The sequence below is a fragment of the Callorhinchus milii genome, unplaced genomic scaffold (genome assembly GCF_018977255.1).
Source record: "Callorhinchus milii isolate IMCB2004 unplaced genomic scaffold, IMCB_Cmil_1.0 Scaffold2, whole genome shotgun sequence".
NCBI lineage: Eukaryota > Metazoa > Chordata > Chondrichthyes > Chimaeriformes > Callorhinchidae > Callorhinchus > Callorhinchus milii.
In genome coordinates, this window is record NW_024704743.1 from 25,997,590 (window position 1) to 26,012,202 (window position 14,613).

Sequence of the window (14,613 nt, forward strand, 5' to 3'; positions counted from 1 at the left end):
GGCCTGGCTATTCGGCAGGATCTGGAAGGGCAGACCAGTTACTGGGGCTCGGGTGTCATCCTATTCAGCTCCTATTAACCCTGCAAGCCAAAGCCCCAATGGGTAGGGTGGTCCTAGCTGAGCAAGCAACGGGAAAGCTTGCTGGACAGCAATATCAATGGCAAGCTATGCGGTTTTAGATGGTTAGACTCCAGCAGTATCCCAACACAAACTCTGAGATTCCCAAGCCTTGGCTCTTGCCAACCTGGGCCTTATATTTTCCAGAATTAGGTAAGCAGGATGCGTCTGTCCAGGGAGAGAGTGCACATTAAATTCCAACAATCTATCTCTGGGATTTCCATGTGTAGGTGGGATGCATGGAAATCTCAGCTTGGTTTGGATACTCTAAAGCACGGTGATGTGTCAGAGTAATAAGTAAAAATTTGATTTTTTTTCAGAAATCCTATTCCATTGGTATTTTTTCTTATGAACAACAAATATCTTAAATAAAAGTGCGCCTGACTGAACCCTATGACACTGAAGAGGAAGATTAGCAGGAAGGATACTTTGACTTTTCTGAGACACAATATTGCCATCTGGTGTTTGCACTGTGAAGCGATCACCAGGTAATTTACACTTACTCTGTGAAAGCAGGAATGAATGATAATTCAATTTGGAATAGTTCAAGCTCTTTACACAGCATCGTGGCAATAATTAGTCCTATTTAACGCTTGAGAATGCAACAATGCCTGCAAATCAGTGTCTGAAATGACCAGTGAAGTAAGCCCACAAGCTTTATAACTGCACAAAATTGTCAGAATGGAATCAATGAGTTAAAATCACTTCTGAAAGATGTATGTAGGAACAATCCTCAGAGAGCAAACGGTCATTGTTGAGGTGATATAATAATAATAATCCTTGCATTTAATATAGCGCTTTATCACGTCTTTGAGACATCTCAAAGCGCTTCATAGAATGTTCTGTAAAGTGAATTGACTCTATATTTTGTGAGCGAAACACAGCAGTCAACTGCTGCTGTGTTTTGCCCACAAATAGTGTCCCACATGCAGTCGTGGATTGAAGTGACCTATTTATTCTTTTTTTAAAGGCATTGTTACCCTGGAAAAGTGTTTTGCCAATTGACTAAAAAATGGGTTCCTATTTACTGCTAGGTAAACAGAGGTGTGTGGAGTAAGGAAACTTGCCCAACATTTCTCCCTGCCGGGAATCAAACCCAGGTCACTTGCTTGTAAGTTGAGTGCTCTAAGCACTGAGCTACAGGACTCCACAATATGTCAAATAGGGGCAAGTGTAACAGCGAGATTTTAAACATTCGTGGATACAGTACTAGAAATTGGAAATGAGGCATAAAAATGTTTGAAAAACACACTGGATAAATCAGCGTCTGGAAAAGAAAGGTGGGGCCACAGGAAGGCAGGTAGAACTATGAATACAGTTGGCAATCTGGAGGATTATGTTTGAAGCCTGCAATTTACCCAACTCTTCAGCAAGTTTAAAATTGTTCCACGTTCTCCAACCTGCTCCCTCCTCTCCTTGTTCTCTCCATTCCCGATAACCATTCCTATTCCTAAAAGTCACTATGTTTTGGTTTCCTTGCTTCTTCATAATAATAATAATAGTAATAATCCTTGCATTTGATATAGGACTTTTCATGTCAGGAGGACGTCCCAAAGCGCTTCACAGAACACACTGTAAAGTTAATTGACTGTATATTTGTGGGCGAACGCGGCAGCCAATTGCACACAGCAATGTCCCACAAACAGTCGTAGATTGAAAATGACCAATTTATTATTGTTTTTGGAGGGATTATTATTAGGCGTGTGGAGTAAGGAAACTTGCCCTAGGTTTCGCCCTGCCTGGAATTGAACTCAGGTCTCTCACTTGCAAAGCGAGTGCTCTAACTACTGTCTTTTAACATGTCTTGCTTTCTTTAAGCACATTTGAAGACCTTCCGGTGTTTGTTTCACCATGTTCAGGCGATACAACGCCAAGCTCCACAATGGGTCTGGGGATCAGCGACAGCTAAAGTACTAGATAAATCTAGAATGTCATCCCCTTAACACGGACAGAAACTCTAGCATTCTGTGTAATACAATCAGATTTTTACTTATAATAATAATTCTTGCATTTGAAATAGTGTTTATCATGACGTCTTAAAGCACATCACACAATTTACTGTAGAGTGGTGTGACTGTGTATTTTGTGGGGGAACCTGCAGCCAAATCTGTGTACAGCAATGTCCCCACAAACAGTCATGAAGTGAATGAGGGGACTCGGGGCCAGGAAATTTCTCTTTCAAATAGTGCCCTGGGATATTTAATTTCCACGTGAACAGGCAGATAGGACCTTGGTTTAACAGCTCATCCAAAGTACATTAGCACACCCCAGCACAGTATTGGAACATCAGCAACTGACTCTCTGTCAAGGTGCCATAAACAGTGGGCCTGATAATCATTGATACCTCCTCGTACAGCATGATTAACCGATTTTATTGGCTAGATTATGCAAGATAGTAGCAATTGTGCAAAATAGAGAGAATTGCCCTGGTGTGAGCGTGACAACACTCCCACTCCTTTACAATTCAGTAATAGCTCCACCTCTGCCACATTGCCCGCCTCCCACCGTACCTCATCCCAAATGCAGCCAAAACCCTCGCGGGTGCATTTGTCATCTCCCGCCTGGATTATTCAAACACACTCCTCGCCGGTCTTCCCAGCTCCACTATTCAAAAACTCCAGCTCATTCAGAACTCTCACCAATCTCACCAGTTCTGGCCAGGCTCCTCTGACTCCCCATCACTGAATGGATCGATTTCAAGATCATCACACTTGTGTTCAAATCCATTCACTCTCTGGCAGCTCCCTACCTCTCCGATCTCCTCACTCCCCAAACCACCACCCAGCGCCTCCACTCGACTGCCACTGTCCTCCTGCTCGTCCTTCGAATCCTCCTCTGCACCAATGGAGGTTGTGCTTTCAACCACTATGCCCCGAAACTCGGGAACACTCTCCCTCAATCCCTCCGCCTTGCCCTCTCCCATTTTTCAAGTACCAACTGTAAACCTTCCTGTTCAACTGTGCTTACGGTCACCTCCCACATCCCCACCCACTCCGGCTCAAAGTCAGGCTCCACCACTGTTAAGCGCTCTGAGACACTATCCTGTCTGGAGGGCACTATATAAGTGCAAGTTGTTGTTGTAGCTGATGAAAGTAATTGGATTCATCTCCAAGTCATTTGCTTCATTGATGTAGTTGAGCCACTGGTGTTAAAATTGTTCCCTTTTGTTCAATGCTTATTATAAACAATGGCCATTGTCAGCATTGCAATACTGAACTAAGTATCTGCATTTACTTGAGCCTCTCAGTTACATTAGATGTCAGCCTGTGCTCAGTTGTTAACCCTGTAACCTCTGACTCAAAGGTTTCTGGGTTCAAGGCCAAGTCAGGACTTTGAACTCACATAGTCTAGTCTGACACTCCAATACAGTACTGAGGGTAATGTGTTGGTGCACATTCCATTCTAGGCACAGGGAAATTCCCATTTGTAGGTGCACACATATGTGAAACTCTCTGACTGGTTTGAATACTCTTTGCATGGTGACGGGTGTCCATATGTGTCAGAAACCTGGCTGACCACAAAGAGGTCTCTCTTCAGCACCCTCTACTTTCTATGTGTGTGTATTAGGCAATCAGGTCGAAAGAAGTCAATCTCAGTTGTGGTACTCTCTACAGTCCAGTTGAGTGATTCACTGACACTCATTGCTAAGGCTCACGCGTGAGCAATTGTCACTCGGCGGATGACTGTGGAACCCCAGTAGAGCAAGTGAAGGCCAGACAAGGAGCAGTGAGGCATCTGCCAATGGGGAGACTTTACAAAGAAAAATTAGCCATATTAAATTTAAACATACCTTCAACACAATCAATGTTTTAGAAATGCAATAATTATACATTTGTTAAGAAATACTATAAATCAACCTAAACTTTGTTTGGTTAGGTGACTCTCAGGGAATCACTCCGAGCAATCATTATTCTTTGGCCCTGTTTTAAGGTTAAAGGCTACATTACAGATTTAGTCTAGATCTTATTGCAAGTGACAATCAAGCTTTCTCAAATCTAGCTGTTGCTGCAGGGATATATACATTTACAAAGTGTAAAGTTTTAGTAACTGCAATGGTGCCCATTAACTTTTTAAACAGTCACAGTCCAGAGGCCAAGTTGTTAACAGAAACAATACAATACAAAATTACAATTGTATAGCGCCTTTCACGTCAGGAGAACATCCCAAGGTGCATGGACAGTCATGGATTTGGACCCGAGCTGGGGAGTGTTGGAATAAGGAAGAGTGGAGGACAGGGAGGGTAGGGGTAGGAGGGTTGTTGAAGGCACGGTCGAGGAGAAAGGTCTTGAGAAGTGCCTTGAAGGAGGCAAGGGAGGGAGCAAGGTGAAGGGAATGTGGGATGGAGTTCCAAAGGGTGGGAGAAGAGAGGCTGAAGGCTCAAACGCCAATGGTGGGGCAGGCCGGGTGGGGGACGTGGAGCAGGCCGGAGCCTGCTTTTCGGAAGGTGTGGACAAGTTGATATGGGGTCAGCAGGTCACAGAGGTAGGAAGGAGCAAGGTCGCGGAGGCCCTTGAAGGCGAAAACTAGGATTTTGAACTCTATCCTCTGGGATAACATTAGAGATAACCACAGTTACAACATAGGAGCTGGAGCCCTGCCTAGAGAGATAACACGGGCTATAAATGGCACTTCTAAAGACACATAATCTCAAACCACATGAGGAAAATATAATGCTCCCATCCCTTCTTGCAATAAATGCCATTGTGAAACAGCTTAGCCACTATGCCCCCACCCTCTGGAACTCCCTCTTCCTACCTCTTCATCTCATCTTCCCCAATTGTCTTTAAATCCTGTATAAAAACAATACAATACTTCACAAGAGTTTACAAGTCTAGTGACTATGTATTTATAGGCAAAGGTGGCAGCCTGTTTGCACACAGTAATGTTCCATAAACAGCCATGAAATGAATGTCTAATTTTATTTGGGGGATTGTTGGCCAGGACACCGGAGAAACTTCCTTCTGTTTTCAAATAGTGGCATGGGATATTTAACATCCACCTGTATAGGCAGATGGGACCTTGGTTTAACATCTCATCAGAAGGATGGCATCTCCAACAATACAGCACGCCCCCAGGGCTGCATTGAAATGTCAGCATGTCAGCTTTCAAGTCCCAATATAGGGCTTGAACCAAAAACCTTCCAACTCACAGACAAGAGTCCTACCAACTGATCATAAGGAAGGATACATGAGGGACCAATGGAACCATACCATAACTCCTTCAGGAGAGGTGAGAAAATGGGAAGAAAATTAGGCTATCCTTGATGTGTTCAATGCTTGGAACCAGCAAAAGCTTAGGTTATTCTGAAAGGATGAGATCAAATGCCTCTAAAGGTCTTCATTATTTAAATTGTTTTTGTGATCTCTAATGAACTAAGATTTAATGTTGAACATCAATAACTGTGTGATGGTGATAATAATAATAATAATAATAATAATAATAAACCTTACATTTGGTATTGCACCATTCATGTCAGAAGGACATCTCAAAGCAGTTCACAGGATATAATCCTTGCATAATAATAATCCTTGCATTTGATATAGCGCTTTTCACGTCGGGAGGACGTCCCAAAGCGCTTCACAGAACACACTGTAAAGTGAATTGACTGTATATTTGTGGGCGAACGTGGCAGCCAATTGCGCACAGCAATGTCCCACAAACAGTCGTAGATTGAAAATGACCGATTTTTATTCTTGTTTTGTTTTGGAGGGATATGCAGTAAAGTGCAGTCACTGTGTTTTGTGATCATAACATACATGTTTTAAACGCTGGAGTGTCCATATACATAGATACATATCTGTACAGATTGTATAATTGATTCTTTCTATAACAGTATTTACTTCACCCATATTTTATGCTTCATGAGATTTGTAAAGTTTAAAAGGTAGGCTATCCATTTTTGTGATTCAATTGTGAATTTATTCAAAAAAACTTATCTAATCTCTAAAGTATATTATACAGCAATTCACGTCCACATGGATGAGACCAAAGATTAAAGTTTCAACTGATAAGGAAAGGTAACAACTGGTAAGACTTTTTAACAGACAGCAAATGCTCTGAGAGGCTTGGTCTACTAGATTTTGCCACGATGAGTTGTGGAATTTTCATTCTTCTTTGTGGCTTTTATATGTTGCCAGTTTCCAGTAACTTCACTAGACAAACAACATTGGGTTTGGTTAGGGGGAAATTGGAGCAATGGGACAACAGAAGTGTGGAATGCTATCTTGGAATACCGTATGCTGCTCCTCCCGTGAAATCCCTTCGATTCCAACCTCCCCAACCACACCCCGGATGGAAGAAGCCTCTTGATACAATCAAATTTGGCCCAATATGTCCTCAACAGCTTCTATCTTCTGGTCAGTTGTCTGGCAAAGAAGACTGTCTTTGGCTGAATATCTACGTTCCCCATAAAGAGAGAATTCCAGACGTTAACAGTGAGTTGTTGCCTGTGATGGTGTGGATCCATGGAGGGGCCTTTGTCCTCGGTTCTGGAAACTACAAGGCTCACGTACTGGCTGACTTTGGGCAAGTCATTGTGGTGACCATCAATTATAGATTAGGAGTGTTTGGCTTTCTTTCCACAGGGGACAGTGCTGCAGTCGGTAACAGTGGACTTCTTGACCAACGATTTGCAATACTGTGGGTAAAAGCCAACGTCAAGCATTTTGGTGGCAATCCAGATGCTATCACAATATTTGGACAGTCTGCAGGAGGTGCTAGTGTTGGATTGCATTGTCTATCACCACTCAGTTCGGGGCTTTTTAAACAAGCAATTTTAGATAGTGGGGTAGCTATTGCACCCTGGGCAACAAGGTTGGACAATCCTCTCCTCTGGGTGAAAAAACTTGCTTCCATTGTATCTTGCCCAGTTGCTAATAGCCTAAAGCTCATCAGTTGCCTACAAAGAAAAAAAACTCTGGAGCTCATTAAAGGTGCCATTCAACTGACCAACTTTAACTTTACATTTGTACCAACGGTGGATGGATCATTTCTTCCTAAAACACCACTAGAACTCTCTGAAAATACAAGCTTAGTGAAACGGTTCTCCTATATGGCAGGGGTCAATAGTCATGAAGGAAGTGCTTTCTGGCCATGGATAAAAGAGATCAAATCGCAAGCTGATTTTGCCAATTACATAATGTCGTTTTTTCAAGCAGGAACAGAGAAGACTGTGTCTGATGCTATATTGTGGCAATACAGAGACTGGATGGACCTGAATTACAGCTCATTCCACATCCAGAGACAAACACTGGATGCAGTTGGTGATGTGGGCTTTGTTGCACCATTGGTTATGACAGGTGACTTCATAACAAAAGCCAGCAAAGTTTATGTATATTATTTTACTAGGCGACCTAATGCATCTGTCTTCCCTGAATGGATCGGAGCAGGGAATGGCGATGAGCTTGCGTTTGTATTTGGGATACCAATATTTGGAGGACCACTTATAGGAGAGGAGGAACATGTACTGAACCAACAAATAATGTCATATTGGACAAATTTTGCCAAAACTGGGTAAGTTTATAAGCACTAGAAAAAATGCCTCAGGATGTAATTGAACTTAAATTTTGGTTAATAATAATCTTTGCATTTGATATTGTGCCTTATCACATCATTGAGACATCTCATCTCATTTCACAGAATATATTGTAAAGTGGTTGGCATTGTGTAACTATAACAAAAATATAGAAGTTTCAGCCTGGCTCTGTTGGTAGCAAATGTGCCTCTGAGACAGAAGGTTATGAGTCCAAGCCCCACGTTGGAACTTTGAACTCGTATAGTCGAGGCTGATACTCTAGTGCAGTGCTGGGGGTTTGCTGGATTGTCATAGATGCCATCCTTAATAGAAACATAAAACTGAGGTCCTGTTTGCTTAGTTCAGGTGGACGTAAAGATCCTGTGGTACTATTTGAAAAGAGAGTTTCTCCCAATGTCCTAGCAGAGCAATGTATGTAGTTGCTCATACAACTTTACTCGTATATTATTGTATATATTTTACTTGTTCATATATATTAAATATGGCACAGTGCACGATTGAATTGATGGATGTGGAGATAGATAAATATTTTGCAGTTTTAGTTTGATTGTCTTTGGTGTTCGGGGTGTATCTATAATAAAGACCTCGCCGCAGCTTGGAGTTCATGATAGAATAGATTTTTGCAGGCTAGTGGTAAAACAAGGTTAATGGGCTAAAGGACTCTTTCTTGCTGTGTGCTCTCTTATGTAGCTGAATTCACTAAGTGCATTGCAAAGTGCATAGAAACTTCACACTAATGTGGCACCATGCTGTGTCTGAGCATAGTACTCTGTAAAGACTAAAAAATATTTCTTCTAAGATTATTTTTACTGTGCTTTTTGAACGATAATCGGAAAGGATGAATTGATTGTTTGTACCATGATGATTCTGCTTCAATGATTAACGAGATTGAAGTAATACGTGAAAAATAATTTATGGAAATCTTTTGTTCTAAAAGTGAAGTGAAACTTCAAAATAGCGTTATGCATGCTAATGAACCGTAAAACCATAGAAATTTACTGCACATAAGAAGCCCTTTGTATCTGTGCTGGCTCTTTTAAGAACAATCCTTTGGTCCCATTTCCTTTTCCCTTTGCTTATTCCTTTTTAGGCAATGAATATGACACAGATACTTTGCCACTCAGCGTTAAATGTATTTGAACAACCAGAACAAAGAGCAAATAGTTCACTAATGCTTTGAAATATTAGTGTTGGTGAGTGTCTAGGGATTCATGTTCCATACTCAATGTTATCAGGGTTTTAGGAAACATTTAATACATAAATAGCAAATAATAAACAGCTGGGAACAATTACAAGGGAGTAATGTAAGTTCAGATGAGATCATAAACCACAAGAGAGCAATGTTTAAGTAGCTCATTACCATCATCTTAATCTAGAGATCTCTCACAGCCCATAAATCACTTCAGGATATCTTCTGTTTGATATATAACATGAAGGTTGTGAGCAATGGAGATGTTATTCAGTTAAGCTTGCAGTTTTTTTTACCAGCAGTGGCTGTAAGCAGTTGAAAGAAAGAACTTTATCACATCAATTTAATCAGGATTGTTGACTTGAACATTTGCCATGTCCCTTCTGTTTTTGAATAATATCACGGGACCTTGAACATCCATGTGAAGGACAGACAGACAAGAACGTCTCAACGTCTCATTCAAAGGATGGCTCCTCCAGCAAATCCACACTCCTTCAGTACTGCACAAGAGTTGGTCAGCATAGTCAGTCTCCTTATCCCCATGGTATTTAGGGATTAAAGTTGTGGTTACATTATTACAGAACTATCAAATGCTAATGTTCAATTAATTCCTGTTATACTCTATGGTTTTACTTAACTGAAACAAAAGGCTCTCCCTGATATCATCGAACAAGCGAATAAAGGGTATTTTGTACAGCATTGACAAATCTAAATACAGCGATACTAAATCCTAATGAAGTATCACAGCTTGACATTTGAATCGTGAAACCTTTTTGGAGTATGTTGAAAGTTGTAATTGATATTGTGTTCCCAGTGTCAAAAAAACATTAAAGGCGCCTTGTCAAAGGGTGAAGAGAATGTGTGCAGAGTACTTAGCGTGATATAAATCCTATGAAATGTATTTTTTTCTCCTTCATTGATTTCTCTAAGAATCTCATGGGGAGCCCGACGTGAATTCATTTAAAAAACTCAACAAGAAAAAAATCAGATCAAAGACGTAGAAAATCCATTGACACAAATGTGAAGTGATACATTGCAGGCAAATTCCCCTATCCAACATCACAGTTTGTGTCTGCTTTACCAAATACTAAATTTAGTCACTAAATACGTGCACGCTACCTCTGCGATCTCCTTTAATCCTACTTTCTCCACCGCTGGAAGGTATTGAAGGGGGTGAGGCGATGGAACTGTGAGATGTTCCAAAGGGTGGGGGCAGAAAGCCTAAAGGCCCGACTGCCGATGGTGGGGTGGGCCAGGTGGGGACGTGGAGCTGGCTGGAGCCTGCTGAGAGGAGGGAGTGGACAGGTCCAAATGGAGTTAGCAGGTCACAGAGGTAGGAGGGAGCAAAGCCAAATAGGGCTTTGAAGGCGAGGACGAGGACAAGGATTGAACTCTATCCTCTGGGGGATAGGGAGCCAGTGGAGAGGGTTGAGGATGGGGACAATAGAGTCACTATATCACTTGATATAGAGCATGAAGAGCAGAAGCTCATGCAAATAACATAACTCATGCTCTCTCCCTTTCCCCATGAAACAGTATACTTTAAAAAATAACGGATACCTGGGAATGAGTTCAAAGCTATAATGTATGCCTGGGGCTTAAATGATGGTCATAAACCATTTGAGCTTTGCACTCGCACTTCATGATGTTAGCAGAATGTCTGTTGATCAGATTACAGTCTTCCAGTTTACTCACAGTTATTCTGCAGCTGTGCTAGCTTTACAATATAGAAAAACGCTAAGCAACAGAGCAGATTGGAATAAGGATCCATTATAACAACAACAACAAAATTACATTTGTATAGCACCGTTTCACGTCGGGAGGACGTCCCGGGGAGCTGGACAGTCAGTGTTTTGGATTCAAATTGGGGTTTGGAATTGGGGAGGGTACAGGGCGGGGGGAAGCAGGGTGATTGAAAGCATGGTTGAAGAGGAGGGTCTTGAGATGGGTCTTGAAGGAGACAAGGGAGGGGGCGAGGCGGAGGGACTGTGGGATGGGGTTCCAGAGGGTAGGGGCAGAGTGGCAGAAGGCCCGTCCACCAATGGTGGAGTGGGTGAGGTGGGGGATGTGAAGCAGGCTGGAGTCCGCTGATCGGAGGGAGCGAGCAGGATGGTAGGGGCTTAGGAAGTTGCAGAGATAGCGGGGAGTGAGGTCATGGAGAGCTTTGAAGGTGAGGACCTGGGGATGATAGGGGTCACGGAGCCTGATGCTGGAGAGGACATGGGCTGCAGAGTTCTGGATGATCCTCAGCTCCAACTCACCAAGAGGGAGCATATAGATATTGAAGAGCATGAATCCCTGAGGAACACGACACGAGACTGTGTGAGGGCTAGATGAGAAACCGTTTGTTGAGATGAAATGGAGGTGGGGTGAGAGGTACGATCTGAACCATTCAAGGACAGAAAGAACCATGAAGGTTGAGGTGAGAGGAGAGGCCGTGGATGAGGATAGAGTGGTCAACAGTGTTGAAGGCAGCAGAGAGGTCGAGGAGGATGGGGAGGAAGAGTGAGCCCTGGTTGCAGATGATAGAATTACAATACAATACGAGATTGCTTAAGATGGGTGCCCTGTCGACCCACAGCTGGTTTACAGCACTATAAAATGGGCAACTTCTGGGTCATCTGGTTGCTGACAATGTCATTCCTGTGCACTGTTTATGGGCAGTAATGACAAAGCGCAACCTAAACTACTCATAGAAACATCGAAACAGGAGTTGGCCATTCAGTCCCTCGAGCCTGTTCCGCCATTCTATAAGATCACGGCTGATCTATACCTCAAGTCCAATACTCGTGCTACAATGCTGGTATATAGTATAGTATATGCTATACTATGTGCATTGCAGAGCCAGTGGTTTTCTATATGTGTATGTTGTATGCAATAAAAGGTCAATGATGACATAACAGCCTGGAAGTTGGTCATTGTTAGTGCTGGAAGCTGGACAGCTATCCACGCATATTTACATTCATGTCACCAGTCATGTATTCAAAGTAGTCATGATAACGGCTTCCTGTCCCAGAGATGATCGACTTCAAGATCCTCATCCTTGTATTCAAGTCCCTGCATTCCTCTGCATCCCCCTACCTCTCTGACCTCCTCTCTCCTCAAAACAGTACCCGATGTCTTCGTTCCTCCGGGTCTGGCCTCCTCCTTGTCCCCCGAGTCCTCCGCTCCACCCTCGGCAACCGTGCCTTCAGCCACTATGCACCGAGGCTCTGGAACTTCCTTCCTCACTCCCTTCGCTTCACTCCTTCTCTTCCTATTTTCAGGTCTCTGCTGAAGACCTTTCTTTTCGACAGCGCCTTTGGTCACCTTCCTCCCCCTCCCCCTGGCTCAGCCCCGGGATCCGTCACTGTGGAAGCGCTCTGAGATGCCATCCGGCGTGAAGGGCACTATATAAATCCAAGTTGTTGTTGTTGTGCAGAGGAGTAGAGCAGTGATCACACCCTGTTTATAGCGCTGTTTGGAATTTTATGGATCATTAACCATCACGTTATAATGGGGCTCCACTGTATCTTGAAACTTGGGTAGAATTGAAAATGTTTGATGAAATAACTTATTCATTATCATTTTTAGAAATCCAAATTCACCAATGAAAGTACCAGTTACCTGGCCCAAATATAACAAAAGGACCTCACAATATCTTCAACTGGACATCAACCTGTCCAAACTCAACATAAAAAGACAGCTGAAAACAGAAGAGGTCGCTTTCTGGAACCAACACATCCCCAGGCTGTTGAAAGTCGAAAAATGCCCAGTCACAAAGGTACAGTTCTGTTACTTCCAGCTCCTTAATCATTTACAGTGGTTCTGGCAATATTCAGACACAAACATTGTAAATTGGATAGGTTATGTATCCGCAAAGGCAATTTTGATCTTTAAAAATTGTGAAAAATTGATTACTTGCAAACTTTTTGTGAAATTAAGAACTTGCATTTCAACATGCCGTAACTCTGTAAAACATTTCAAAATGTGTTTCAGTAATTGCTGTCAAGTAAATTCTGTGGTCATTTTGCACAAGGTTCCATAATCAGCCAATAGGTTTATGATCAATTTAGTTGGAGGATTGTTGGCCAGGAAAACAGGAGCAACTCCCTTCTCTTTTTGAATAGCGCCAGAGGATCTTTAGAATCTATCTGAAAGGTAGACAGAACCTATTACCTATTAATGTCTCTTCTGAAAGACAATACCTTTGACAATGCCACACATACCAAGCTCTTAATGTATCAGCCTAGACACAAAAATATTGTTTATGCTGTCTGCAGACATTTCTCAAATAGGGCATCCGGCCCTCAGCAGCCAAAAGGTTGGACCACCCTGATAGACTATGAGCTTACGTCGCAATGTGGGATTTGAACCCACAACCTTCTGCCCCAGAGACACAAATGCTACCAACCAAGCCAACACCTGAAGCAACTGATATATTCTGTAGTTTTCAATTGAAACCACATGTTAGAACTTCTATGACATAATGTTTGTAAAGTTTATGACTGATAGTCAATTGCCCTCAAAATGGTATGTTACGGTGGTCATCACCCGTTTCATGCTGAGATGTGTTGCCCACCAGGAAGCTCGCAGGGATTTCCTTGTACCTACCATCCACCTAGTGAGGGATCAAACCTACACTTGTTGGATGTCAAATGACCAACTAGTGACTATCCTTCTTGAACTGGCTCCAAGGTGACATACCAGGCAATGGAATGTCGGAATCGAGCCAGCCCTCAGTGGGGGTCTCGGTAGTCCGGTTCTTGAGCTAGGCAGATCCACAGTATTCCAGGGCACTGCTCATGACAGCACAGCCAGCCTGGCTCATTGGCAGGACCTGGAAGGGCAGACCAGTCACTGGGACCAGGGAGTCATCCCACTCAGCTCCTGTTAACCCTGAAAGTCAAAGCCATAACGGGTAGAGTGATCCTAGCTGGACAAGCAGCAGGAGAGTTTGCCAGACTGCGATATTAATGGCAAACTATGCGGTTTTAGCTGGTTAGACTCCAGCAGTTCCCCAACGCACACTGTGGGGTTCCCAAGCCTTGGCTATTGCCAACATATGTCTAATACTTTCTGGAATTAGGTAAGAAGGATGCATCCCTCCAGGGAGACAGTGCACATTATATTCCAATAATCTATCCCTGGAATTTCCATGTGTAGTTGGGATGCATGGAAATCTCAGTTTTCTTTGGATACTCTTAAGGATGGTGATGGGTTTCCACATGTGTCAGACTGACAAAAAAATGAATTTAAGGGTTTTAGGTTTGATAAACAGAGATGACAATGGTTTAATGCCTGACTGTACTATTGAGTTTAATATCTTAGTTCACACTGAAACAAACAAAGAATTTAAACTTATCTTCCTCCAGTACTTCAAAAGTGCTGTTACTCTATGATACATCTCTCCAATCCATTCTCTCTCTCTGTATTTTGAGATCATGTTATTATTTTGATGTTGTTAGCCCCTATCTGATCCAGTGGTTCGGACTGAGGATGGATTTTTGCGTGGTACCAGGGACCTGAAGGACAAGATTGTGATGGACATTTTCAGAGGAATTCCTTATGCCCAACCACCCATTGGCGAATTCCGCTTCCAGAAGCCGGTACCATTGAACTCATGGAAAGGTATTAGGGAAGCAAGTGAATATGGAAATGTCTGCATGCAGGATCGGATATACACCAAGGAGGTCTGGGGTGATGAAGATTGTCTTTACCTAAACATTTGGATCCCTAATGGTGTTGAAGGTAAAGTATGAGCATCAAAAGGGCTTTCTTTCAATACACAGTG

At 42.7% G+C, this 14,613-nt stretch overlaps 1 protein-coding gene across 1 annotated transcript; it reads left to right on the forward strand.

Moving 5' to 3' along the window:
• The first annotated feature begins 6,205 nt into the window (after positions 1-6,205).
• Positions 6,206-7,633, forward strand: LOC103176317 (neuroligin-4, X-linked-like). The gene has a single exon (XM_007889774.2). It carries the CDS (start codon positions 6,206-6,208, stop codon positions 7,631-7,633), a length of 1,428 nt encoding a protein of 475 aa, XP_007887965.2.
• The last annotated feature ends 6,980 nt before the right edge of the window (positions 7,634-14,613 follow it).